Source organism: Bombina bombina, chromosome 2 (assembly GCF_027579735.1).
Source record: "Bombina bombina isolate aBomBom1 chromosome 2, aBomBom1.pri, whole genome shotgun sequence".
Lineage (NCBI taxonomy): Eukaryota > Metazoa > Chordata > Amphibia > Anura > Bombinatoridae > Bombina > Bombina bombina.
The window spans coordinates 622,731,964-622,757,978 of NC_069500.1; the positions used below are offsets into that span (position 1 = coordinate 622,731,964).

The window sequence follows — 26,015 nt, forward strand, 5'->3', positions numbered from 1 at the left end:
ACTAAAGACACAGATAAAAACACAATATTACAATATAATAGTTTCCACCCTAAGAAATTGATCAATTAATTACCTAAAAGTCAGCTTCTTAGTGTAAAAAGTATAGTAAGCAGGGAAACAGACTCTGAATTCAGGATGAAGGAAATGACAAAAACATTTCTAGACAGAGGGTATCACCCCAGCCTATTAAAGAAAAAAAAGGGAAGGCATAAAAAATCCAGTTAAAAAAAATAACAAACAGGACAAAGAACATAGAATGGTCTTTGTGTCCCAATACAGCCCACTTAGTGGAGAAATATCAAAGATCATAAATAAGAATTGGCATGTATTAAGGGAGTGCAACCAACAGGTAACACTACTACAGGAGCCCCCTCTTATGGCATATAGGAGAGTAAAAAATATTGAGGACCAATTAGTGAGGACTGATATAGGACCTAGTAAGGGTTTCAAACAAACATTGGTGGGCACTAAACAGAGCGGTAGCTACCCTTGTTTAAATTGTATGAGTTGCAGTTCAGTTATCAAGGGACCTCATTTCTTTCACCCCCATAGTGGTAAAAAGTATGATATAAATGGGTATTACACCTGTGAAACAACATACAGTGGGGCAAAAAAGTATTTAGTCAGCCACCAATTGTGCAAGCTCTCCCACTTAAGAAGATGAGAGAGGCCTGTAATTTTCATCATAGGTATACCTCAACTATGAGAGACAAAATGTGGAAACAAATCCAGACAATCACATTGTCTGTCTGATTTTGAAAGAATTTATTTGCAAATTATGGTGGAAAATAAGTATTTGGTCAACATCAAAAGTTCATCTCAATACTTTGTTATATATCCTTTGTTGGCAATGACAGAGGTCAAACGTTTTCTGTAAGTCTTCACAAGGTTGTCACACACTGTTGCTGGTATGTTGGCCTATTCCTGCATGCAGATCTCCTCTAGAGCAGTGATGTTTTGGCACTGTCGCTGGGCAACACGGACTTTCAACTCCCTCCAAAGATTTTCTATGGGGTTGAGATCTGGAGACTGGCTAGGCTACTCCAGGACCTTGAAATCCTTCTTACGAAACCACTCCTTCATTGCCCGGGCGGTGTGTTTGGGATCATTGTCATGCTGAAAGACCCAGCCACGTTTCATCTTCAATGCCCTTGCTGGTGGAAGGAGGTTTGCACTCAAAATCTCACGATACATGGCCCCATTCATTCTTTCATGTACATGGATCAGTCGTCCTGTTCCCTTTGCAGAGAAACAGCCCCAAAGCATGATGTTGCCACCCCCATGCTTCACAGTAGGTATGGTGTTCTCTGGTTGCAACTCGGCATTCTCTCTCCTCCAAACACGACGAGTTGTGTTTCTACCAAACAGTTCTACTTTGGTTTCATCTGACCATATGACATTCTCCCAATCCGCTTCTGTATCATCCAAATGCTCTCTAGCATACTTCAGACGGGCCCGGACATGTACTGGCTTAAGCAGGGGGACACGTCTGGCACTGCAGGATCTGAGTCCCTGGCGGCGTAGTGTGTTACTGATGGTAGCCTTTGTTACTTTGGTCCCAGCTCTCTGCAGGTCATTCACTAGGTCCCCCCGTGTGGTTCTGGGATATTTGCTCACTGTTCTTGTGATCATTTTGACCCCACGGGGTGAGATCTAGCGTGGAGCCCCAGATCGGGGGAGATTATCAGTGGTCTTGTATGTCTTCCATTTTCTAATTATTGCTCCCACAGTTGATTTCTTCACACCAAGCTGCTTGCCTATTGCAGATTGTCTTCCCAGCCTGGTGCAGGTCTACAATTTTGTTTCTGGTGTCCTTCGACAGCTCTTTGGTCTTCACCATAGTCGAATTTGGAGTGTGACTGTTTGAGGTTGTGGACAGGTGTCTTTATACTGATACCAAGTTCAAACAGGTGCCATTAATACAGATAATGAGTGGAGGATAGATGAGCCTCTTAAAGAAGAAGATACAGGTCTGTGAGAGCTAGAAATCTTGCTTGTTTGTAGGTGAACAAATACTTATTTTCCACCATAATATGCAAATAAATTCTTTCCAAATCAGACAATGTGATTGTCTGGATTTGTTTCCACATTTTGTCTCTCATAGTTGAGGTATACCTATGATGAAAATTACAGGCCTCTCTCATCTTCTTAAGTGGGAGAACTTGCACAATTGGTGGCTGACTAAATACTTTTTTGCCCCCCTGTATGTGGTATACCTCATCAAATGCCCATGTTCCCTGGTATACCTAGATGAGACCACAAAAAAGGTGAGGGAACGTATGAGCCAGCACCGTTCTAATATAAGACGTAAGAATTTGGAAGCCCCCCTGTCCAAGCACTTCCTGGAAAAAGGTCATGGCATTAGCCAGTTGAGAAGGCAAGTTATTGAACAAATTAATGTGCTCAGGAATGGCATGGACAGGGATATATTATTAAAATGAAAGGAAATGTGGTGGATCCACAAGCTTGAAACTTTGATCCCAAAGGGACTCAAAAGAGATTTCGATTTAACTTGTTACTTTTGATTTTAATAATATTCCATGTCCTTTTTTATGCGAGATCAATTCTATTGGCTGATCCAATCAGCCAATCGGATTTAACTTCAATCAAATTTTTCCTACCTTAATTCCGATTGGCTGATAGAATCCTATCAGCCAATCGTAATTCGAGGGACACCATCTTGGATGACGTCATTTAAAGGAACCTTAATTCGTTGTTAGTCGGGAAGAAAAGGATGCTCCGCGTTGGATGTCTTGAATATGGAACTGCTCCGCGCCGGATGGATGAAGCTAGAAGATGCCACTTGGATGAAGACTTCTGCTGGATGGAGGACCTCTTCTGCCCCGATCGGATGAAGACTTCTGCTGCTCCGGATGTCCTCTTCTGGCCCATCGGTGCCCGGCTGGGTGAACACGGCTCAAGGTAGGGTGATCTTCAATGGGGTAGTGTTAGGTTTTTTTAAGGGGGGATCGGGTGGGTTTTAGAGTAGGGGTGTGTGGGTGGTGGGTTGTAATGTGGGGGGGGGGTCTTTTATTTTACAGGTAAAAGAGCTGATTACTTTGGGGCAATGCCCCGCAAAAAGCCCTTTTAAGGGCTGGTAAAAGAGGTGATTACTTTTGTAATTTAGTATAGGGTAGGGAATTTTATTATTTTGGGGGCCTTTTTTATTTTATTAGGGGGCTTAGATTAGGTGTAATTAGATTAAAATTCTTGTAATATTTTTTTATTTTTTGTAATTTAGTGTTTATTTGTTTTTTGTAATATAGTTTAGTTTATTTAATTGTATTTTAGTTTAGATCATTGTAGGTAATTTATTTAATTAATTTATTGATAGTGTAGTGTTAGGTGTATTTGTAACTTAGGTTAGGATTTATTTTACAGGTAATTTTGTAATTATTTTAACTAGGTAGCTATTAAATAGTTATTAACTATTTAATAGCTATTGTACCTAGTTAAAATAAATACAAAGTTGCCTGTAAAATAAATATAAATCCTAAAATAGCTACAATGTAATTATTAGTTATATTGTAGCTATCTTATGGTTTATTTTATAGGTAAGTATTTATTTTTAAATAGGAATAATTTATTTAATTATAGTAAATTTATTTAGATTTCTTTAAATTATATTTAAGTTAGGGGGGTGTTAGGGTTAGACTTAGGTTTAGGGGTTAATAACTTTATTATAGTAGCGGCGACGTTGAGGGCGGCAGATTAGGGGTCAATAATTGTAGGTAGGTGGCGGTGATGTTAGGGAGGGCAGATTAGGGGTTAATAAAATATATTATAGTGTTTGCGAGGCGGGAGTGCGGCGGTTTAGGGGTTAATACATTTATTATAGGGGCGGCGATGTCCGGTCAGCTGATTAGGGGTTAATAAGTGTAGGTAGGTGGCGGTGCCGTTGGGGGGGCAGATTAGGGGGTAATAAATATAATATAGGTGTCGGCGATGTTAGGGGCAGCAGATTAGGGGTTCATAAGTATAACGTAGGTGGCGGCGATGTCCGGTCAGCAGATTAGGGGTTAATAATTGTAGGTAGGTGGCGGCGAGGTTGGGGGGGGCAGATTAGGGGTTAATAAATATAATATAGGTGTCGGTGATGTTAGGGGAATCAGATTAGGGGTTCATAGCTATAATGTAGGTGGCGGAGGTGTCCGGTCGGCAGATTAGGGGTTAAATAATGTTATTATAGGGTTTGCGATGTGGGGGGGCTTCGGTTTAGGGGTTCATAGGTAGTTTATGGGCGTTAGTGTACTTTGTAGCACTGTAGTTAAGAGCTTTATGTTCCGGCATTGGCCCATAAAACTCTTAACTACTGACTTTTTTATGTGGTAGGAGTCTTGGAGGTAGAGGCTTTACCACTCACTTCTTCCAAGACTCGTAATACCGGCGTTAGGCAAATCCCATTAAAAAGATAGGATACGCAATTGACGTAAGGGGATTTGCGGTAGTCAAAAGTCGCAGAAGAAAAGTGAGCGGTACACCTGTACCTGCCATACTCGTAATACCAGCGGGCATTAAAAAGCAGCGTTAGGACCCCTTAACGCTGCTTTTTAAGGCTAACGCAGAACTAGGCGTTAGTCTTTTACATAAGAGAAGTCACCTTAAGAATTTAACAGGGTATGTACTTACCAGACCAACAAGCACAGGAAGGCACCCGGTCTCCAACTCTCCCAAAGGACCTCAGCAAAAAGGAAACAGCAAACTCGATATCCAAAAACAGCAGCCAGACGATCTGGTAAAAGTAAAACTGTCTTTATTTGACATCAAACATGTGAATACAGGCTGTATGTCAAACATGTTTCGTATAGAAATACTGAATTAACTTTATCAATGACAACCTGCTATTGATAAAGTTAATTCAGTATTTCTACACGAAACATGTTTGACATATAGCCTGTATTCACATGTTTGATGTCAAATAAAGACAGTTTTGCTTTTACCGGATCATCTGGCTGCTGTTTTTGGATATCGAATTTGATGTTTCCTTTTTGCTGAGGTCCTTTGGGAGAGTTGGAGACCGGGTGCCTTCCTGTGCTTGTTGGTCGGTGTGTTTTTGCTGTGGAGCGTTGGATGGAGCGCTCGTGAGTGGCACAGGTGGATGACATCATCAGCGGAGGATTAGTGATCAGAGAGCAGAGGAATACAAGCGTGCTGCAGTATACGGCGTGAAGATGGCTGATCAGACTGGTGCAATCATTCTATTGGTGAGAGTGGTATCCTGAGCACTGCCTGTTCTGTGGTTTGGTTATGTACTTACCAGTTAGGAGTATAAAGTAGGTTATATAGTATTTAACTCATGAACATAAAAAAGTTACCTTCTATTATAATTTTAATTAATTAATTAGGCCCTTAGGGAGAAATATATATCAATATGAATGTAACTAATTGAGCAAAATGTTGTACGCTTTTCCATAATCTGTCATTGCCACTATATTTAATATTTATATTTAATTGTTTGCTACACAGTGTGCATGTAAAATGTTGAGATGACCACTTGAGGGAACCAGAGTACAACAGAAGTGTAACTGGCGTGAAAATCTAAGGTTTAAAAACAGGGATACAGTGTATAGCAAAGTATAGCATGACTAAGGGGACATTCCCCAAAACGTCACTGATTTTATAGATGTCTGAATAAAAGAAAGTTTAACTCTAAAGGTGCTGTGGACATTCTGTCATTAAACGGCCATTATACACTAATTTTTTCTTTGCATAAATGTTTTGTAGATGATCTATTTTAAAGTTTTTTTTTTTAATGTATAATTTTGCTTATTTTTAACCCCTTAACGACCGAGGACGTGCAGGGTACGTCCTCAAAAAAAAGGCAGTTAATGCCTGAGAACGTACCCTGCACGTCCTCGGTGTGGAAAGCAGCTGGAAGCGATCCTGCTCGCTTCCAGCTGCTTTCCGGTTATTGCAGTGATGCCTCGATATGGAGGCATCCTGCAATAACCCCCCTTGGCCATCCGATGCAGAGAGAGCCACTCTGTGGCCCTCTCTGCACCGGACATCGGTGGCCGGTATCGTTGGTGGGTGGGAGCTTACGTGGGAGGCGGGTGGGCGGCCATCGATGTGCCCAGTGGAGTGGAGTGGAGGGGGGCGGGATCGGGGGCGGGAGAAGCGGGAGCGCGCACGGGAGCGCGCGCGTGCACGGGGGGCGGCGGGCGGGCGCGTGCACGGGGCGGGAGCGGGAGGGAACCGCTACACTACAGAAAAATCAAGTTTAAAAAGTACTTCAATTAACTTTTTGAAAGCTGTAAATAACAGCTAAGAGATGTGGAAGGGGTGGGGGGTTGATCTTGGGGGGGGGGGGGAAGCTACACTGCAGAAAAGGGTTTTTATTTTTAAAAAAAGGCACATTATTCACTAAACTGGGTACTGGCAGACAGCTGCCAGTACCCAAGATGGCGCCCATTAAGGCAGAGGGGGAGGGTTAGAGAGCTCTTTGGTGGGGGATCAGTAAGGCTGGGGGCTAAGGGGGGATCCTACACAGCAGCATATGTAAATATGCTAAAAACCCCCCCCCCCCCAAATATAGCTTTTATTTTAGTACTGGCAGAGTTTCTGCCAGTACTTAAGATGGCGGGGACAATTGGGGGGTGGGGGAGGGAAGAGAGCTGTTTGGGAGAGATCAGGGGGTCTCATGTTTCAGGTGGGAGGCTGAGCTCTACACTAAAGCTAAAATTAACCCTGCAAGCTCCCTACAAGCTACATAATTAACCCCTTCACTGCTAGCCATAATACACGTGTGAAATGCAGCGGCATTTGGCGGCCTTCTAATTACCAAAAAGCAACGCCAAAGCCATATATGTCTGCTATTTCTGAACAAAGGGGATCCCAGAAAAGCATTTACAACCATTTGTGCCATAATTGCACAAGCTGTTTGTAAATGATTTCAGTGAGAAACCTAAAATTGTGAAAAATTTAATGTTTTTTTTAATTTGATCGCATTTGGCGGTGAAATGGTGGCATGAAATATACCAAAATGGGCCTAGATCAATACTTGGGGTTGTCTACTACACTACACTAAATCTAAAATTAACCCTAGAAGCTCCCTACATGCTCCATAATTAACCCCTTCACTGCTGGGCATAATACACGTGTAGTGCGCAGTGGCATTTAGCAGCCTTCTAATTACTAAAAAGCAACGCCAAAGCCATATATGTCTGCTATTTCTGAACAAAGGGGATCCCAGAGAAGAATTTACAACCATTTAAGCCATAATTGCACAAGCTGTTTGTAAATAATTTCAGTGAGAAACCAAAAGTTTGTGAAAAAATTTGTAAAAAAGTGAACGATTTTTTGTATTTAATCGCATTTGGCGGTGAAATGGTGGCATGAAATATACCAAAATGGGCCTAGATCAATACTTTGGGATGTCTACTAAAAAAAATTATATACATGTCAATGGATATTCAGAGATTCCTGAAAGATATTAGTGTTCTAATGTAACTAGCGCTAATTTTGAAAAATAATGGTTTGGAAATAGCAAAGTGCAACTTGTATTTATGGCCCTATAACTTACAAAAAAAGCAAAGAAGATGTAAACATTGGGTATTTCTAAACTCAGGACAAAATTTAGAAACTATTTAGCACGGGTGTTTTTTGGTGGTTGTAGATGTGTAACAGATTTTGGGGGTCAAAGTTAGAAAAAGTGTGTTTTTTTCAATTTTTTCCTCATATTTTATAATTTTTTTTATAGTAAATTCTAAGATATGATGAAAATAATGGTATCTTTAGAAAGTCCATTTAATGGCGAGAAAAACGGTATATAATATGTGTGGGTACAGTAAATGAGTAAGATGAAAATTACAGCTAAACACAAACACCGCAAAAATGTAAAAATAGCCTTGGTCCCAAACGGACAGAAAATGGAAAAGTGCTGTGGTCATTAAGGGGTTAAAGAACATTGCTCTGATTTTCAGACTCCTGACCAAGCCCCAAAGTTTTATTTGAATACCGTCAGCTACCTTCTCCAGCTTGCTCCTGTTTGTGTAAAGGGTCTTTTCATATGCAAAAGAAGGGGGAGGGGGGGATTGTCTTATTTCCCACTTGCAGTGGGCTTTCCAGCTACCTTTTCAACAGAGCTAAACTGAAAGCTTCTAAGTACGTTTTTAAACCATTTTATACTGGATTTTTATAGCAGTATCTGTGCATCTTATTCTTTATAGTAGTGTCTATTACATGCAGTTATATGAAAATGAGTGTATACTGTCCCTTTAACTGTAAAAGCTTTTCTGTCGTCCCCTTTGTTTAGAAACAACAGACATGCATGGCTTTGCCAATGTTTTTTGGTAATTAGAAGGCCGCTAATTACAGCTGCGCACCAAAATGTGAAATTCCTGGCAGTGAAGGGGTTAATCTTTTAGCATTTAAGGTCACCACCATCTTAGATACTGGCAGACAGTCTGCCAGTATGCAGTTTAGGGCTTTTATTAATTGTTTTGTTTAAAACTATTTATTTTTAAAGTTTCTATAGTGTAGGGATAACTCCTTTTTTCCACCACTAATTTTTTTACTGTTCACTTTGTAGAGAAAGTAGAATTTACTAAACAAATAGTTAAAACTAAATGGGACTCTGGTCCCTGCTTTAGAAACATGGAATGGCTGGTTATAACTGACTAGATAAACATGTAACCTTAGTGTAGGTGAGTCCCTTGCTCAATATAGAAGGAGTGCTGCTGGTTAGTTGTAATATGGGACACTGGCAATCCCTAAAATTGTGCAAGTTAGTATAGTCATAAATAAGGTTAAACACCTCTAGGATAGTCACTACAAACATCACTCTGTCTCTGTGAAGGTGAGATCTCTGTGATTGTAATATGTACAGGAACAAAAAAGAAATACATCATTTCATTTCATTAAAAGAAAATATTATTAACTTGTTTAATTGTGCTCTTTCGTATGCATAGTTGACATTTTTTGGAGTTTACTGATCATTTATTGAGTATGTGTACTTGAACAAGTCATGCTTCTAGCCTTAATAAATAAGTGATCATTCAAGCAGACTGGGATTGCCCTGAGGTTGTAATGTAATCCTTCCGGTTAGAGTGACAATGTAAAATTATAGTAAAAGACGTTTACAGCCTCCTTTTACAAATCATGTGATGGTGACTTGGAAAGTCCTTTCCCATACCAATAAGGATTGTTACTAGTCTGGGATGTCCTCTTCCACCTCTACTTTTTTTACATTGTGTCTAAAGTCTTTAGCAACTCTGTTTAGATGTATGCTATTATTCACCACTGTTTATCAAACAGTGAACAACTAATCTGAGTTTTCCTTACTGCTGTGCTGTAAATCAAATGCTAGTAAATGACAATTTGATCCTACATAAGTTTAAGCTATTAGAGATCATTCCCCTTTTAAATGGGCTTTCTTAGCTTTTGATAGAGCATTTTCATGATGATATGACCTATAACCTTTGAGGTAAACGTCTGCTCTGGTTGGTAGAAAGATAACTTATTGCAGTCACTAGCATTCTATCATCCGTATGAAAAACATTATTTGGTGATGTAATTCAGAGACCAATCAACAAAGCTTTTAATTTGTCATTAATTGTATACCACATTTAAAATATAAAGTCGTACTCTCTCATATGTAAAAATACTTTTTAAAATTGAGCTGCAGCCCCCTGCCATTTTGTGTCACAGCCTAGACAGGATAGGTTTTTATGAATTTATTATTCTTGCATGTGCTATACAGGTCCAGAAAAAACAGCACTTGTGGGCATATTTGTTCAAAATTGTGCAATATATTACTTTTTAATGTCATATGCCATGTAATATATACTGTCAGTGATTATGTCATGTGACTGCACTCATGATCTGTGCAGCTCTCTCACAATAAATTGGATGCAAATCCCATGAACTCAAAGGGCTCCATGTACGAAGCAGCGAAAGCTGCTCCGGAGCCTTTGCGGGGCAGGTTCGCATATAAAATATTAAACTGGATGCATATTCCCTGACAGAGAGCTACCCCATAGAAGATTGGGTGGAAACCCCATTAGGGCTTTACCATAAAATACATTTTATAAGCATAATATTGATATCGTTTCGATCCCAGGGCAAATGTAGTAAGGAAAGGTTTTCTGGGATGCACTTCAAAGTTTTCTAGATTTAGTTTTTCTTCTGTGAGGTGGTGCTACAGGAAATATTCCATTTTGTTTACAATTCTAATTAAGGAGGGTCCATTTAATCCAATTCTTGATGTGAGACAGCAATTTATTAAAGCTGTTTCATTTTGAGATAGAGTTGCTTCATTTTGTCCTTATTAGCCTGGCGTCAGTTTATTCAAGAGAGCCAAAAACCTTCCTGTGTTGCAATTCATCAGTATATTTTTTATTTTCTAAAATTTTCTGTGCATAAGTTTCATATACAGTGTATGTTCTGCATTTTGTTTTTTCTGCAGCCTCATTAAAGTTCGGGCTACTAACTAGAATCAAATTCCTAGAGAGTTGGATATTCTGTATCTGGATGACATCTATTTTAAGGCTTCATTAGCAGGAGACACAACAGGTCACATTGCTTTGCTGATTTAGTCTCTTCTATGTATAGCCGGGGAGAAAATCTGTCTGAAAGCTTTCTTGTTCCATCAGACAGTTAGGAGTTATTTAGATCTGATTCTGCCCGTTTTTTTTCTATAAAAATGATTTACAAGAGGTCAAGAATCTAAAAGTGTTGTGATTTTGCAGTTTAATACAATATTGTGATCATAATGGCTTTTAGACCCCACAGATTGTCAAGAATATTGATTCTGATTGATTTTAGCACTCTGTTAGTCTGAGATTTTTTTATGGTAGGTATCCCCCAAGACCACAAACTACATAAATAAGCAAAATATTTAACAATATAGTAAATAATCTAACATTCATAACTATATCAGCAAAATAAAAAAATGAACCAATAAAATCACCAGATTAGTAAAATGATACTGGAAGAATAAACATCACCATATCTTTTTAAGGCTGTCTGTGCTCTAAAAACGACATAATCACTTTAATATAAAAAGGTAAAAATGGGGCAAATGAGCACCCCCTAAAAATGGCCCATTATTAAGGAGTCAGAGTAAAAAAAAAAAAAAAAAAAAAAAAAAAAAAGAGGAGTCAGAGTTTTTGTGTTCTGATTTCACAGCCCTGATATAAGTTTGGACAAGTGCTCATCTTATTTTTCTATTAGCCTATCTTCCAGCCTTTTACTTGCTGTACCCAGCTGAATAAGAATTATTCTACACCATCATGGAATGTTTGTTGCCTTTTTTTCCTTATTTGTTTATTTTTTAACATACCTGTGTTATGCAAATCTTTGTCATTTGATCTATCTTACTTCTTTGTATTTTGCTAGTGTTTCCGATGCAAGATAATTAAAATAAAACCTTTCCAATTTGTTTACATTTTCCAGTCTTTTCCAATATATGTAAGTATGTGAAACTATGTGTTCTCTGTTTCTGCAAATGAGAAAAAAAATCTGATGTGGACCTTATTCGCATAGGCTGTTCATCCTCATTTTAGTGAATCCTGTTTACTGATAAATAGAGGTTCATTAGCTGGTATAACGTCCATTGTTTGTATAATTATAAAGATGTCAAGTCATAGATTAAGAAAATGAAGGTTTATGGCGTAGTGTTCTTTTCCTAAAATTCTTTGTATACTGTACAATCTTAGGTTTCCAAAGAGGAATTGCTGAAGCTCTCAGGTCTCCCTAGCAGGCCACATTTTGAAGATATCTGAACTGGAGCACAGGTGAAATAATCAGCTGATTAGTAAACAACATGGTTATTTTACCTGCTCTCATCCAAGGTAATCCTGAAAACCTGGCCTGTTGGGGAGGCCTGAGGACAGGTTTGAAAACCTGTGTTATAGACTGATATATGTCTTCTAGTGACCTTTTTTTTCCCCCCTCCAGAAAGAACGTTCAAAATGGCTACAACAGACCCAGAAATTTTGAACCCAACATGCAAGATAATGACCTTTAGGCCGACCATTGAAGAATTTAAAGATTTCAACAAATATTTAGTGTATATGGAGTCTAAAGGTGCTCATCGATCTGGACTGGCAAAGGTAAAATATTTTTGTAGTAAAGTCACAGATTCCAGATGTTATTTCCTCACAATAGGAGTTAACTCACCACTGAGAGAGTAGGCCAATTTACAGGCTGAATAATGGAAACTTAAACCCTTTCACTGCTGAGATATTTTCACACTCCTGTGCTTGAGGTGTTTTTAGTTGTTTGGCTCTAATTACATTTACACATACATTTTAACTTTTTTTTCTGTGAGGTACACAAATTATATCTCATTTTGTTTCAGCAGACTACGCATATAGAAAATAAGTTTGCATAAATATCATAATATGAAAAAATTCCACCATATGAAATGCAAAAATAAAGTTACATTTTCTTTCTAATGGTAGTGAGAGTCCACACAACCTTACTCCTGGGAATTACATTACCTGGCCAACATGTAATTAAAGTGCTTTAATATATACCTCCTACTTTCCCTTCTCTCGCAGTAGTTCTTTGCCTTGTCAAGGAGAGGGTAAGGAAAGTGGCATTCAAGACAAAGAAAATAGGGTGTATTCCGGCCTATATTGATATAAAAACATTAAACACATTTTAAAAGTTCTTTCTTTCAAGATGGAAACCATCAGATCAATTTGTTCCTTAGTGCTTCAGTGTCAGTTCATGTCTAGACCTGAATGATGCGTATCTTAATTGGTACCTAATGTTTGCCTTTCTGGACAGGCATTACCAATTCACTTCTCTGCCCTTTGGTCTAGCTACTGCTTTCTGAATCTTTACCAAGGTACTGGGAACTCTTTTTTTTCATTGATTCTGATCCACGGAATGAGAATGGCTCCTTACCTGGATGATATCTTGGTTCAGGCACAATCTTTACCTTTAACTTCTCACACGAGAGGTTACTTTGGTTTCTTCACAGGCATGGCTGGATTGTCAACATAGCCAAAAGCTCTCTCACACCTTAAACGAAGATGTGTTTCTTAGGAGTAATCATAGAATCGGTAGCTATGAAGGTCTATTTAACAGATCAACGCAAACAGAGACTCCAGTCAGCTTGTCGAGATCTTTAGACAGTTTATTTACCTTCTGTGGCTCAGTGCATGGAAGTAGTGGGCCTCATGGTGCTGGCGTCAGACACTTTTTTTTATTTTTTATTATGGTCCAGTGTTATTGCCATGGTGTCCTGCGCATTAGCGTGTCACTTGTAATCTGGGCCATAGTGTGTAATGGCAATTCCCAACCAATTATATAGAAAACACACATACATTTTAGCACTCTGTTAGTCTTTTTTCATGATAAATATCCCACAAGACCACAAACAACGTAAATAAGCAAAATATTTATTTATTTTACAAGATATGACGAGTCCACGGATTTCATCCTTACTTATGGGATATTGCCTCCTGGTCAGCAGGAGGAGGCAAAGAGCTCCACAGCAGAGCTGCATAAATAGCTTCTCCCTCCCCCCCAACCCAGTCATTCTCTTTGCCTGTGTTAGTGATAGGAGTGAGTTAAAGTGAGGTGTTAGTTTAGATTCTGCAATCAAGAGTTTTTTTGTTTTTTTTTAAATGGTGCCAAAGTGTACTATTTTACTACCCGGCAGCTTCTGGAAGAACCATTTAGGGGAACTTGTGAGGTTTTAGTCTAATTACGCCTCCCATATTGGTGCTGCCTGGATATGTACTTAGTGAATTTTTCCTAAGACATTTCTCTTTTCACAGGACCTCAGGAGGAGAAGTGGACCTCTTGACACTGTGAATATTTCTCTTGTTAAGTGTATCCAGTCCACGGATCATCCATTACTTGTGGGATATTCTCCTTCCCAACAGGAAGTTGCAAGAGGATCACCCACAGCAGAGCTGCTATATAGCTCCTCCCCTCACTGCCATATCCAGTCATTCTCTTGCAACTCTCAACAAAGATGGACATAGTAAGAGGAGAGTGGTGTATTATAGTTAGTTTTTTAACTTCAATCAAAAGTTTGTTATTTTTAAATGGTACCGGAGTGTACTGTTTCATCTCAGGCAGCATTAGAAGAAGAATCTGCCTGTGATTTCTATGATCTTAGCAGAAGTAACTAAGATCCACTGCCGTTCTCACATATTCTGAGGAGTGAGGTAACTTCAGAGGGGGAATGGCGTGCAGGTTTTCCTGCAATAAGGTATGTGCAGTTAACATATTTCTAGGGATGGAATTTGCTAGAAAAATGCTGCTGATACCGGATTAATGTAAGTTAAGCCTTAAATGCAGTGATAGCGACTGGTATCAGGCTTATTAACAGAGATACATACTATTATAAAAGTGTAATATAAAACATTTGCTGGCATGTTAATCGTTTTTATATATGTTTGGTGACAAAACTTATTGGGGCCTAGTTTTTTTCCACATGGCTGGCTTGATTTTTGCCTAGTAACAGGCTTTCCACTGTTGCAATATGAGTGGGAAGGGCCTATTTTAGTGCTTTTCTGTGCAGATAAAAATACTGACAGAGACATTCAGCTTCCCTCTGCATGATACAGGACATTTCTGAAGGGCTCAAAAGGCTTCAAAGTCGTGTTTGAGGAGGGTAACAATCACAGTAGACTGTTTAAAAAACGTTTTTGTCATTTATTATTCTGTTTTTGTTATTAAGGGGTTAATCATCCATTTGCAAGTGGGTGCAATGCTCTGCTGACTTGTTACATACACTGTAAACATTTTGTTAGTGTAACTGCCTTTTTTCACTGTTATTTCAAATTTTGTCAAAATTTGTTTCTCTTAAAGGCACAGTAATGTTTTTTTATATTGTTGACAAGCTTAGAACTCTTAAGCTAGCTAACTCATTTGTTTCTGATGCCATTGTTCATTTGACTAAACTAACGGCTAAGAATTCCGGATTCGCCATCCAGGCGCGTAGGGCGCTATGGCTCAAATCCTGGTTAGCTGATGTGACTTCAAAGTCTAAATTACTCAACATTCCTTTCAAGGGGCAGACCTTATTCGGGCCTGGTTTGAAAGAAATTATTGCTGACATTACTGGAGGTAAGGGTCATACCCTTCCTCAGGACAGGGCCAAATCAAAGGCCAAACAGTCTAATTTTCGTGCCTTTCGAAATTTCAAGGCAGGTGCAGCATCAACTTCCTCTGCTTCAAAACAAGAGGGAACTTTTGCTCAATCCAAGCAGGCCTGGAAACCTAACCAGTCCTGGAACAAGGGCAAGCAGGCCAGAAAGCCTGCTGCTGCCTCTTAGACAGCATGAAGGAGCGGCCCCCTATCTGACAACGGATCTAGTAGGGGGCAGACTCTCTCTCTTCGCCCAGGCGTGGGCAAGAGATGTTCAGGATCCCTGGGCGTTGGAGATCATATCTCAGGGATATCTTCTGGACTTCAAAGCTTCTCCTCCACAAGGGAGATTTCACCTTTCAAGATTATCTGCAAACCAGATAAAGAAAGAGGCATTCCTAAGCTGCGTACAAGATCTCCTTGTAATGGGAGTGATCCATCCAGTTCCGCGGACGGAACAAGGACAGGGGTTTTATTCAAATCTGTTTGTGGTTCCCAAAAAAGAGGGAACCTTCAGACCAATTTTGGATTTAAAGATCCTAAACAAATTCCTCAGAGTTCCGTCATTCAAGATGGAAACTATTCGAACCATTTTACCCATGGTCCAAGAGGGTCAGTACATGACCACAGTGGACTTAAAGGATGCCTACCTTCACATTCCGATTCACAAGAATCATCCATCAGTTCCTGAGGTTTGCTTTTCTAGACAGGCATTACCAATTTGTAGCTCTTCCATTCGAGTTGGCTACAGCCCCAAGAATTTTTACAAAGGTTCTGGGCTCACTTCTTGCGGTCCTAAGACCGCGAGGCATAGCGGTGGCTCCTTACCTGGACGATATCCTGATACAGGCGTTAAGCTTTCAAATTGCCAAATCTCATACAGAGATAGTTCTGGCATTCCTGAGGTCGCATGGGTGGAAAGTGAACGAAGAAAAGAGTTCTCTATCTCCTCTCACGAGGGTTTCCTTCCTAGGGACTCTATCAAAACTTCTAAATGCTTGCCGTGTTCTTCACTCCATTCCGCGCCCCACGGTGGCTCAGTGCATGGAAGTAATCGGCTTAATGGTAGCGGCGATGGACATAGTGCCATTTGCGCGCCTGCATCTCAGACCGCTGCAATTATGCATGCTCAGTCAGTGGAATGGGGATTACACAGATTTGTCCCCTCTACTAAATCTGGATCAGGAAACCAGAGATTCTCTTCTCTGGTGGTTATCTCGGGCCCATCTGTCCAAGGGTATGACCTTTCGCAGACCAGATTGGACAATTGTAACAACAGATGCCAGCCTTCTAGGTTGGGGTGCAGTCTGGAACTCCCTGAAGGCTCAGGGTTCATGGACTCAGGAGGAGAAACTCCTCCCAATAAATATTCTGGAGTTAAGAGCAATATTCAATGCTCTTCTGGCTTGGCCTCAGCTAGCAACACTGAGGTTCATCAGATTTCAGTCGGACAACATCACGACTGTGGCTTACATCAACCATCAAGGGGGAACCAGGAGTTCCCTAGCGATGTCAGAAGTCTCCAAGATAATTCGCTGGGCAGAGACTCACTCTTGCCACCTGTCAGCGATCCATATCCCAGGTGTAGAGAACTGGGAGGCGGATTTTCTAAGTCGTCAGACTTTTCATCCGGGGGAATGGGAACTCCATCCGGAGGTGTTTGCTCAATTGGTTCTCCGTTGGGGCAAACCAGAATTGGATCTCATGGCGTCTCGCCAGAACGCCAAGCTTCCTTGTTACGGATCCAGGTCCAGGGACCCAGAAGCGGCACTGATAGATGCTCTAGCAGCGCCTTGGTTCTTCAACCTGGCTTATGTGTTTCCACCGTTTCCTCTGCTCCCTCGTCTGATTGCCAAAATCAAACAGGAAAGAGCATCGGTGATATTGATAGCGCCTGCGTGGCCACGCAGGACCTGGTATGCAGACCTAGTGGACATGTCATCCTTTCCACCATGGACTCTGCCTCTGAGACAAGACCTTCTAATACAAGGTCCTTTCAATCATCCGAATCTACTTTCTCTGAGACTGACTGCATGGAGATTGAACGCTTGATCCTATCAAAGCGTGGCTTCTCCGAGTCAGTAATTGATACCTTAATACAGGCACGAAAGCCTGTCACCAGGAAAATTTACCACAAGATATGGCGTAAATATCTTCATTGGTGTGAATCCAAGAATTACTCATGGAGTAGGGTTAGGATTCCTAGGATATTGTCCTTCCTCCAAGAGGGTTTGGACAAAGGATTATCAGCTAGTTCTTTAAAAGGACAGATTTCTGCTCTGTCTATTCTTTTACACAAGCGTCTGGCAGAAGTTCCAGACGTTCAGGCATTTTGTCAGGCTTTAGTTAGAATTAAGCCTGTGTTTAAACCTGTTGCTCCTCCATGGAGCTTAAACTTGGTTCTTAAAGTTCTTCAAGGGGTTCCGTTTGAACCCCTAATTCTATTGATATCAAACTTCTTTCATGGAAAGTTCTTTTTCTGATGGCTATTTCCTCGGCTCGAAGAGTCTCGGAGTTATCTGCCTTACATTGTGATTCTCCTTATCTGATCTTTCATTCAGATAAAGTTGTTCTGCGTACAAAACCTGGGTTTTTACCTAAGGTGGTTTCTAACAAGAATATCAATCAAGAGATTGTTGTTCCATCATTATGTCCTAATCCTTCTTCAAAGAAGGAACGTCTTTTGCATAATCTAGACGTAGTCCGTGCCTTGAAGTTTTACTTACAGGCTACTAAAGATTTTCGCCAAACATCTAACCTGTTTGTTGTTTACTCTGGACAGAGGAGAGGTCAGAAGGCCTCTGCAACCTCTCTTTCTTTTTGGCTTCGGAGTATAATCCGTTTAGCCTATGAGACTGCTGGACAGCAGCCTCCTGAAAGGATTACAGCTCATTCTACTAGAGCTGTGGCTTCCACCTGGGCCTTTAAAAATGAGGCCTCTGTTGAACAGATTTGCAAGGCTGCAACTTGGTCTTCCCTTCATACTTTTTCCAAATTTTACAAATTTGATACTTTTGCTTCTTCCGAGGCTGTTTTTGGGAGAAAGGTCCTACAGGCATTGGTTCCTTCCGTTTAAGTTCCTGCCTTGTCCCTCCCATCATCCATGTACTTCAGCTTTGGTATTGGTATCCCACAAGTAATGGATGATCCGTAGACTGGATACACTTAACAAGAAGAGAAAACATAATTTATGCTTACCTGATAAATTTATTTCTCTTGTAGTGTATCCAGTCCACGGCCTGCCCTGTCCTTTTCAGGCAGGTCTAAATTTTAATTAAACTAGTCACCACTGCACCCTATGGTTTCTCCTTTCTCGGCTTGTTTCGGTCGAATGACTGGATATGGCAGTGAGGGGAGGAGCTATATAGCATCTCTGCTGTGGGTGATCCTCTTGCAACTTCCTGTTGGGAAGGAGAATATCCCACAAGTAATGGATGATCCGTGGACTGGATACACTACAAGAGAAATAAATTTATCAGGTAAGCATAAATTATGTTTTTCATGCTGTTCCTCAGCATAGAGGTAAGTGCAGTCTGTTTATTTCTGGGGCTTTGAGGCATTTACTCAAAAATGGCTGTACTATACTTTTGCATTTTGGGGGTATAAGCTCTGATAGGGGTCTTCCTATGCTAGTATGTTGGATGTCATTAACAAAGGTAACCAGATGACAACCCTCACACTGTTAAATTTTCCAGACAGACCGGCATCATTTTACATTAGCCAGAAGCGCTGGGAGGTTAATTTTAGTGCTCAGCTGCGGGTACCATAACGGGCATAACTCTGTTTATTTATATGTGGAAACAAGGAGTTGTTGGCTGACGCTGTGGAGATATACTGTGTAAAGAACTGTGGCTGATTCCGGTGCATGACATTAGAATGCCATTTTCTATTTTCCCGGTTTTGTTGTTTGTTTCCGCCCACGATAGGCGGGACTTGATTTTGCGCGCTTCACTTGCGCAGTTCCGCATCAGGAGTCCTGGTGATACGAGTACTTGGAGCAGTGTTCTAGTGCAGCCCCTAGGTCTGCTTGTCACAATAATCTTCAAGCGGTCCTAGGCACGCTGTTGGTGGGTAGCGGTGGTTACGGAGGCAGGTAGGAGCCGCAGCGGAGCTACGGAGAGGTGACTGTTTGTTTCAGGGACCGGTGTGTGAGCAGGGCTCACGTGGGGAGTGCGGGGTATACATTGGACCGCACCTAATTGATATTGATTTATTTTGGTCATATTTGGGAATAAATGTGAAAACATATTTAAAGAGACAGTACACTATTTCTCCAACATTGGTGTGTCCGGTCCACGGCGTCATCCATTACTTGTGGGAATATTCTCTTCCCCAACAGGAAATGGCAAAGAGCACAGCAAAAGCTGTCCATATAGCCCCTCCTCAGGCTCCGCCCCCCAGTCATTCTCATTGCTGCTCTGAACAAGTAGCATCTCCACGGAGATGGTGAAGAGTATGTGGTGTTTAGTTGTAGTTTTTTATTCTGCTATCAAGAGTTTGTTATTTTAAAATAGTGCTGGTTGTACTATTTACTCTAAAACAGAAAGGGATAAAGAGTTCCGTTTAAAAGAGGAGTATGATTTTAGCAGCATTAACTAAAATCAATTGCTGTTCCCACGCAGGACTGTTGAGCCCAGAGAACTTCAGTTGGGGGGAACAGTTAGCAGACTTTTCTGCTCAAGGTATGACTAGTCCATTTTCTAACAAGACTGTGTAATGCTAGAAGACTGTCATTTTCCCTCTTGGGGATCGGTAAGCCATTTTCTTAGACTCTTAACAGAATGAAGGCTTATTATGGGCTATACACTGGTTGACACTCTTGTGGGCTAAATCGCTTGCTTTATTTAAGTTTTTTATGTAATCTGAGGTGATTTATAGAACTTTTATTGTGGGGGAACGTTTTTAGGCGCCAGGCAGTTGTTTAGACACCTTTCCAGTCAGAGGGGCCTTTCGCTATAGTAGGCAGAGCCTCATTTTCGCGCCATAACTGCGCAGTTTCTTTTGGATGCAGTGCACGCAGCTGCGTGTGAGAGGGCCTGGTGATCATTGAAAACGTTCCTGGAAGGCTTAATTTGGTATCGTATAACACCTAAGGACAGGTGAAGTCGCAGCAAACGCTGTGGCTGGGACTGTAGTGGGGTTAAAAGTTATTTGATTAAACGGCTCCGGTTTCCTCAATTAAGGGGTTAAAAGCTTGAAAATTGAGGTGCAATATTTTTAAAGCATTAAGACTCTGTGGTGAAAATTTGGTAAAGATTGGATATTTCCTTCATAGTTTTTCACACATTCAGAAATAAAGTGTGCTCTGTTTAAAATTTAAAGAGACAGTAACGGTTTTGTTTTAAAACGTTTTTTTTGCATTATTAGCCTTTTTAAGCCTGTCTAACATGTCTGTACCTTCAGATAGAACATGTTCTGTATGTATGGAGGCCAAGGTGGTCCCCCCTTCAAATGTATGTGATAATTGTGCCATGGCGTCCAGACAAAGTAAGGACAGTACTGTCACATTTAATAAGGTTGCCCAAGATGATTCCTCAAATGAAGGTAGTGGGGATAGTGCTTCATCCTCTCCTTCTGTGTCAATACCAGTTATGCCCGCGCAGGCGATTCCTAGTACATCTAGCGCGCCAATGCTTGTTACTATGCAACAATTAACGGCTGTAATGGATAATTCTATAGCTAATATTTTATCCAAAATGCCAGCATTTCAAAGAAAGCGTGATTGCTCAGTTTTAAATACAGTAGAGCAAGAGTGCGCTGATGATAATTTATCTGTCATACCCTCACACCAGTCAGAATTGGCAGTGAGGGAGGGTTTGTCGGAGGGGGAAATTTCTGATTCAGGAAGAATTTCTCAACAGGCAGAATCTGATGTTGTGACGTTTAAATTTAAGTTAGAGCATGTCCGCGCCTTACTTAAGGAGGTTCTAACTATGTTGGATGATTGTGACTCTTTGGTCATTCCAGAAAAATTGTGCAAAATGGACAAATTCCTAGAGGTCCCGGTGCACCCTGATGCCTGTCCGATCCCTAAAAGGGTGGCGGACATAGTGAATAATGAGTGGGAGAAACCAGGCATACCCTTTGTCCCTCCTCCTATATTTAAGAAATTGTTCCCCATGGTCGACTCAAGGAAGGACACATGGCAAACAGTCCCTAAGGTTGAGGGGGCAGTTTCTACCTTAGCCAAACGCACGACTATTCCCATTGAGGACAATTGTGCTTTCAAAGATCCTATGGATAAAAAATTGGAGGGTTTGCTTAAAAAGATTTTTGTTCAGCAAGGTTACCTCCTCCAACCTATTTCGTGCATTATTCCTGTCACTACGGCGGCGTGTTTCTGGTTCGATGAACTAGAAAAGTCGCTTAATATGGAGACTCCATATGAGGAAGTCATGGACAGAATTCACGCACTTAAGTTAGCTAATTCCTTTATTTTAGATGCCGCTTTGCAATTAGCGAGATTAGCGGCGAAAAATTCAGGGTTTGCAATTGTGGCGCGCAGGGCGCTCTGGCTAAAATCTTGGTCGGCGGATGTATCTTCCAAGACAAAATTGCTTAATATCCCTTTCAAAGGTAAGACCCTTTTTGGGCCAGAATTGAAAGAAATTATTTCAGACATCACTGGGGGGAAGGGCCATGCCCTCCCACAGGATAGGCCTTTTAAGGCTAAGAATAAGTCCAATTTTCATTCCTTTCGCAATTTCAGGAACGGACCGGCTTCTAACTCTGCAGCCTCTAGACAAGAGGGTAACGCTTCCCAGACTAAACCAGCTTGGAAACCAATGCAAGGCTGGAACAAGGGTAAACAGGCCAAGAAGCCTGCTGCTGCTACCAAGACAGCATGAAGGGGTAGCCCCCGATCCGGGACCGGATCTAGTAGGGGGCAGACTCTCTCTCTTTGCTCAGGCTTGGCCAAGAGATGTTCCGGATCCCTGGGCACTAGAAATAGTCTCTCAGGGTTATCTTCTAGAATTCAAGGAACTGCCCCCAAGGGGAAGGTTCCACATGTCTCGTTTGTCTTTAGACCAAATAAAGAGACAGGCATTCTTACATTGTGTAGAAGACCTGTTAAAGATTGGAGTGATACACTCAGTTCCAACTGTGGAACAAGGTCAGGGGTTTTACTCAAATCTGTTTGTAGTTCCCAAAAAAGAGGGAACTTTCAGACCAATTCTGGATTTAAAAATTCTAAACAAATTTCTCAGAGTTCCATCGTTCAAAATGGAAACCATTCGAACAATTTTACCTACAATCCAGGAGGGTCAATATATGACTACCGTGGATTTAAAGGATGCGTACCTACATATTCCTATCCACAAAGATCATCATCAGTTCCTAAGGTTCGCCTTTCTGGACAAACATTACCAGTTCGTGGCTCTTCCATTCGGTTTAACCACTGCTCCCAGAATTTTCACAAAGGTGCTAGGGTCCCTTCTAGCGGTTCTAAGACCGAGGGGCATTGCAGTGGCACCTTATCTAGACGACATTCTAATTCAAGCGTCGTCTCTTTCCAAGGCAAAGGCTCATACAGACATTGTTCTAGCCTCAGATCTCACGGGTGGAAGGTGAACGTAGAAAAGAGTTCCCTGTCTCCGTCAACAAGAGTTCCCTTTTTGGGAACAATAATTGATTCTTTAGAAATGAAGATCTTCCTGACAGAGGTCAGAAAGTCAAAGCTTCTAAACGCTTGTCAAGTTCTTCACTCTATTCTGCAGCCTTCCATAGCTCAGTGCATGGAAGTAGTAGGATTGATGGTTGCAGCAATGGACATAGTTCCCTTTGCTCGAATTCATCTGAGACCATTACAACTGTGCATGCTCAATCAGTGGAATGGGGACTATGCAGACTTGTCTCCCCAGATTCAAGTAGACCAGGTAACCAGAGACTCACTCCGTTGGTGGTTGACTCAGGATCACCTGTCTCAGGGAATGAGTTTCCGCAGACCAGAGTGGGTCATTGTCACGACCGACGCCAGTCTATTAGGCTGGGGCGCGGTCTGGGACTCCCTGAAAGGTCAGGGTCTATGGTCTCGGGAAGAGTCCCTTCTCCCGATAAACATCCTGGAACTGAGAGCGATATTCAATGCTCTCCGGGCTTGGCCTCAACTAGCGAAGGCCGGATTCATAAGATTCCAGTCGGACAACATGACGACTGTAGCTTACATCAACCATCAGGGAGGAACAAAGAGTTCCTTGGCGATGAGAGAGGTATCCAAGATCATCAAATGGGCGGAGGATCACTCCTGCCACCTATCTGCAATTCACATCCCAGGAGTAGACAACTGAGAGGCGGATTATTTGAGTCGTCAGACTTTCCATCCGGGGGAGTGGGAACTCCATCCGGAGGTCTTTGCCCAATTAACCCAATTATGGGGCAGTCCAGACATGGATCTGATGGCGTCCCGTCAGAACTTCAAGGTTCCTTGCTACGGGTCCAGATCCAGGGATCCCAAGGCGACTCTAGTGGATGCATTAGTGGCGCCTTGGTCGTTCAACCTAGCTTATGTGTTTCCACCGTTTCCTCTCCTTCCCAGGCTCGTAGCCAGGATCAAACAGGAGAAGGCCTTGGTGATTCTGATAGCTCCTGCGTGGCCACGCAGGACTTGGTATGCAGACCTGGTGAATATGTCATCGGCTCCACCATGGAAGCTACCTTTGAGACAGGATCTTCTAGTACAAGGTCCATTCGAACATCCAAATCTAGTTTCTCTGCAGCTGACTGCTTGGAAATTGAACGCTTGATTTTATCCAAGCGTGGATTTTAAAATTCAGTGATTGATACTCTGGTCCAAGCCAGAAAACCTGTGACTAGAAAGATTTACCATAAAATATGGAAAAAATATATCTGTTGGTGTGAATCCAAGGGATTCTCCTGGAGTAAAATTAAAATTCCTAAGATTCTTTCCTTTCTCCAAGAGGGTTTGGATAAAGGGTTGTCAGCGAGTTCTCTAAAGGGACAGGTTTCTGCTTTATCTGTCTTGTTACACAAACGACTGGCAGCTGTGCCAGATGTACAAGCTTTTGTACAGGCTTTGGTCAGTATCAAGCCTGTCTACAGACCCATGACTCCTCCTTGGAGTCTAAATTTAGTCCTTTCAGTTCTTCAAGGGGTTCCGTTTGAACCTTTACATTCCGTAGATATCAAGTTACTATCTTGGAAAGTTCTGTTTTTGGTTGCTATTTCTTCTGCTAGAAGAGTTTCTGAATTATCTGCTTTGCAGTGTGATCCACCCTATCTTGTGTTCCATTCAGATAAGGTTGTTTTGCGTACTAAGCCTGGTTTTCTTCCAAAAGTTGTTTCCAACAAGAATATTAACCAGGAAATAGTTGTTCCTTCTCTGTGTCCGAAACCAGTTTCAAAGAAGGAACGTTTGTTACACAATTTAGATGTAGTCCGTGCTTTAAAGTTCTATTTAGAAGCAACAAAGGATTTTAGACAAACCTCATCTTTGTTCGTCGTTTACTCTGGTAAGAAGAGAGGATAAAAAGCTAATGCTACCTCTCTTTCTTTCTGGCTGAAAAGCATTATCCGATTGGCTCATGAGACTGCCGGACGGCAGCCTCCTGAACGAATCACAGCTCACTCTACTAGGGCTGTGGCTTCCACATGGGCCTTCAAGAACGAGGCTTCTGTTGATCAGATATGTAAGGCAGAGACTTGGTCTTCTCTGCACACTTTTGCCAAATTCTACAAATTTGATACTTATGCTTCTTCGGAGGCTATTTTTGGGAGAAAGGTTTTGCAAGCCGTGGTGCCTTCCATTTAGGTAACCTGATTTTCTCCCTCCCTTCATCCGTGTCCTAAAGCTTTGGTATTGGTTCCCACAAGTAATGGATGACGCCGTGGACCGGACACACCAATGTTGGAGAAAACAGAATTTATGCTTACCTGATAAATTACTTTCTCCAACGGTGTGTCCGGTCCACGGCCCGCCCTGGTTTTTTAATCAGGTTTGAACAATTTTTTTCTCTATACACTACAGTCACCACGGCACCCTATAGTTTCTCCTTTTTTTCTCCTAACCGTCGGTCGAATTACTGGGGGGCGGAGCCTGAGGAGGGGCTATATGGACAGCTTTTGCTGTGCTCTTTGCCATTTCCTGTTGGGGAAGAGAATATTCCCACAAGTAATGGATGACGCCGTGGACCGGACACACCGTTGGAGAAAGTAATTTATCAGGTAAGCATAAATTCTGTTTTTTTGTTACACTGATCGTTCTTGTTTATCAGTGACTTGACCACACTTGCCTTTGAAATCTGATACTATGGAGGACATTGAACACAGTACATGTCCTATGTGTCCTATGTGTTTGGATGCCATTGTGGAACCCCCCACTGTGCCCCCCCATGTATTGAGAGGGCTTTAGAATATAAGGAACAGATTTTCTTTTATAAAGATATATCCAATGACTGTTCTCAGACTGATAAGACTCAGGGTATGCCACAACTTTCTCCCCAAGCGTCACAGCCTTTAATGCCCGCACAAACGACGCCATGTTCTTAAATGGCGTCTGCTTCTTTTGCTATGCTGGATATGGCTGCAGTTATGTCATCCACTCTCACAGAAGTTTTGTCTAAGTTGCCAGTGTTGCAAGGCAAACGCAGCAGGGCAGAAACCCATGTGGTCACTGCAACTTCTGATGCTTTGATGGTATCTCCGATGTACCATCCCAGGGATCTGACTTGTGGGGTAGGGAGACCCTTTCTGAGGGGGAACTGTCTGACTCAGGTAGTGCGTTGCCTCAGACAGATTCGGACGTCATGTCCTTCAGATTTAAACTGGAACACCTCCGCCCGTTGCTGCGGGAGGTTATGCTGACTCTGGACGACTGTGACTCTATTGTGGTACCTCCAGAGAAATTGTGTAAGATGGACAAATTCTTAGAAGTTCCTTCTTACTCTGATGTCTTTCCGGTTCCTAAGATAATTTCGGAAATTGTTACGCGGGAATGGGAAAG

The 26,015-nt window shown here is 41.5% G+C and overlaps 1 protein-coding gene across 1 annotated transcript in view; it reads left to right on the forward strand.

Annotated features, from left to right (window-relative positions):
- Window positions 1–11,719: 11,719 nt before the first annotated feature.
- The window catches only part of KDM4C (lysine demethylase 4C), a 1,488,570-nt gene continuing 1,474,274 nt past the window's right edge, over window positions 11,720–26,015 (forward strand). The window contains exons 1-2 of the mRNA XM_053702565.1: window positions 11,720–11,792; window positions 11,899–12,053. Of these exons, the coding sequence (XP_053558540.1) occupies window positions 11,765–11,792; window positions 11,899–12,053 (183 nt within the window). The 5' untranslated portion in view covers window positions 11,720–11,764. The remainder of the gene's footprint in view (window positions 11,793–11,898; window positions 12,054–26,015) is intronic.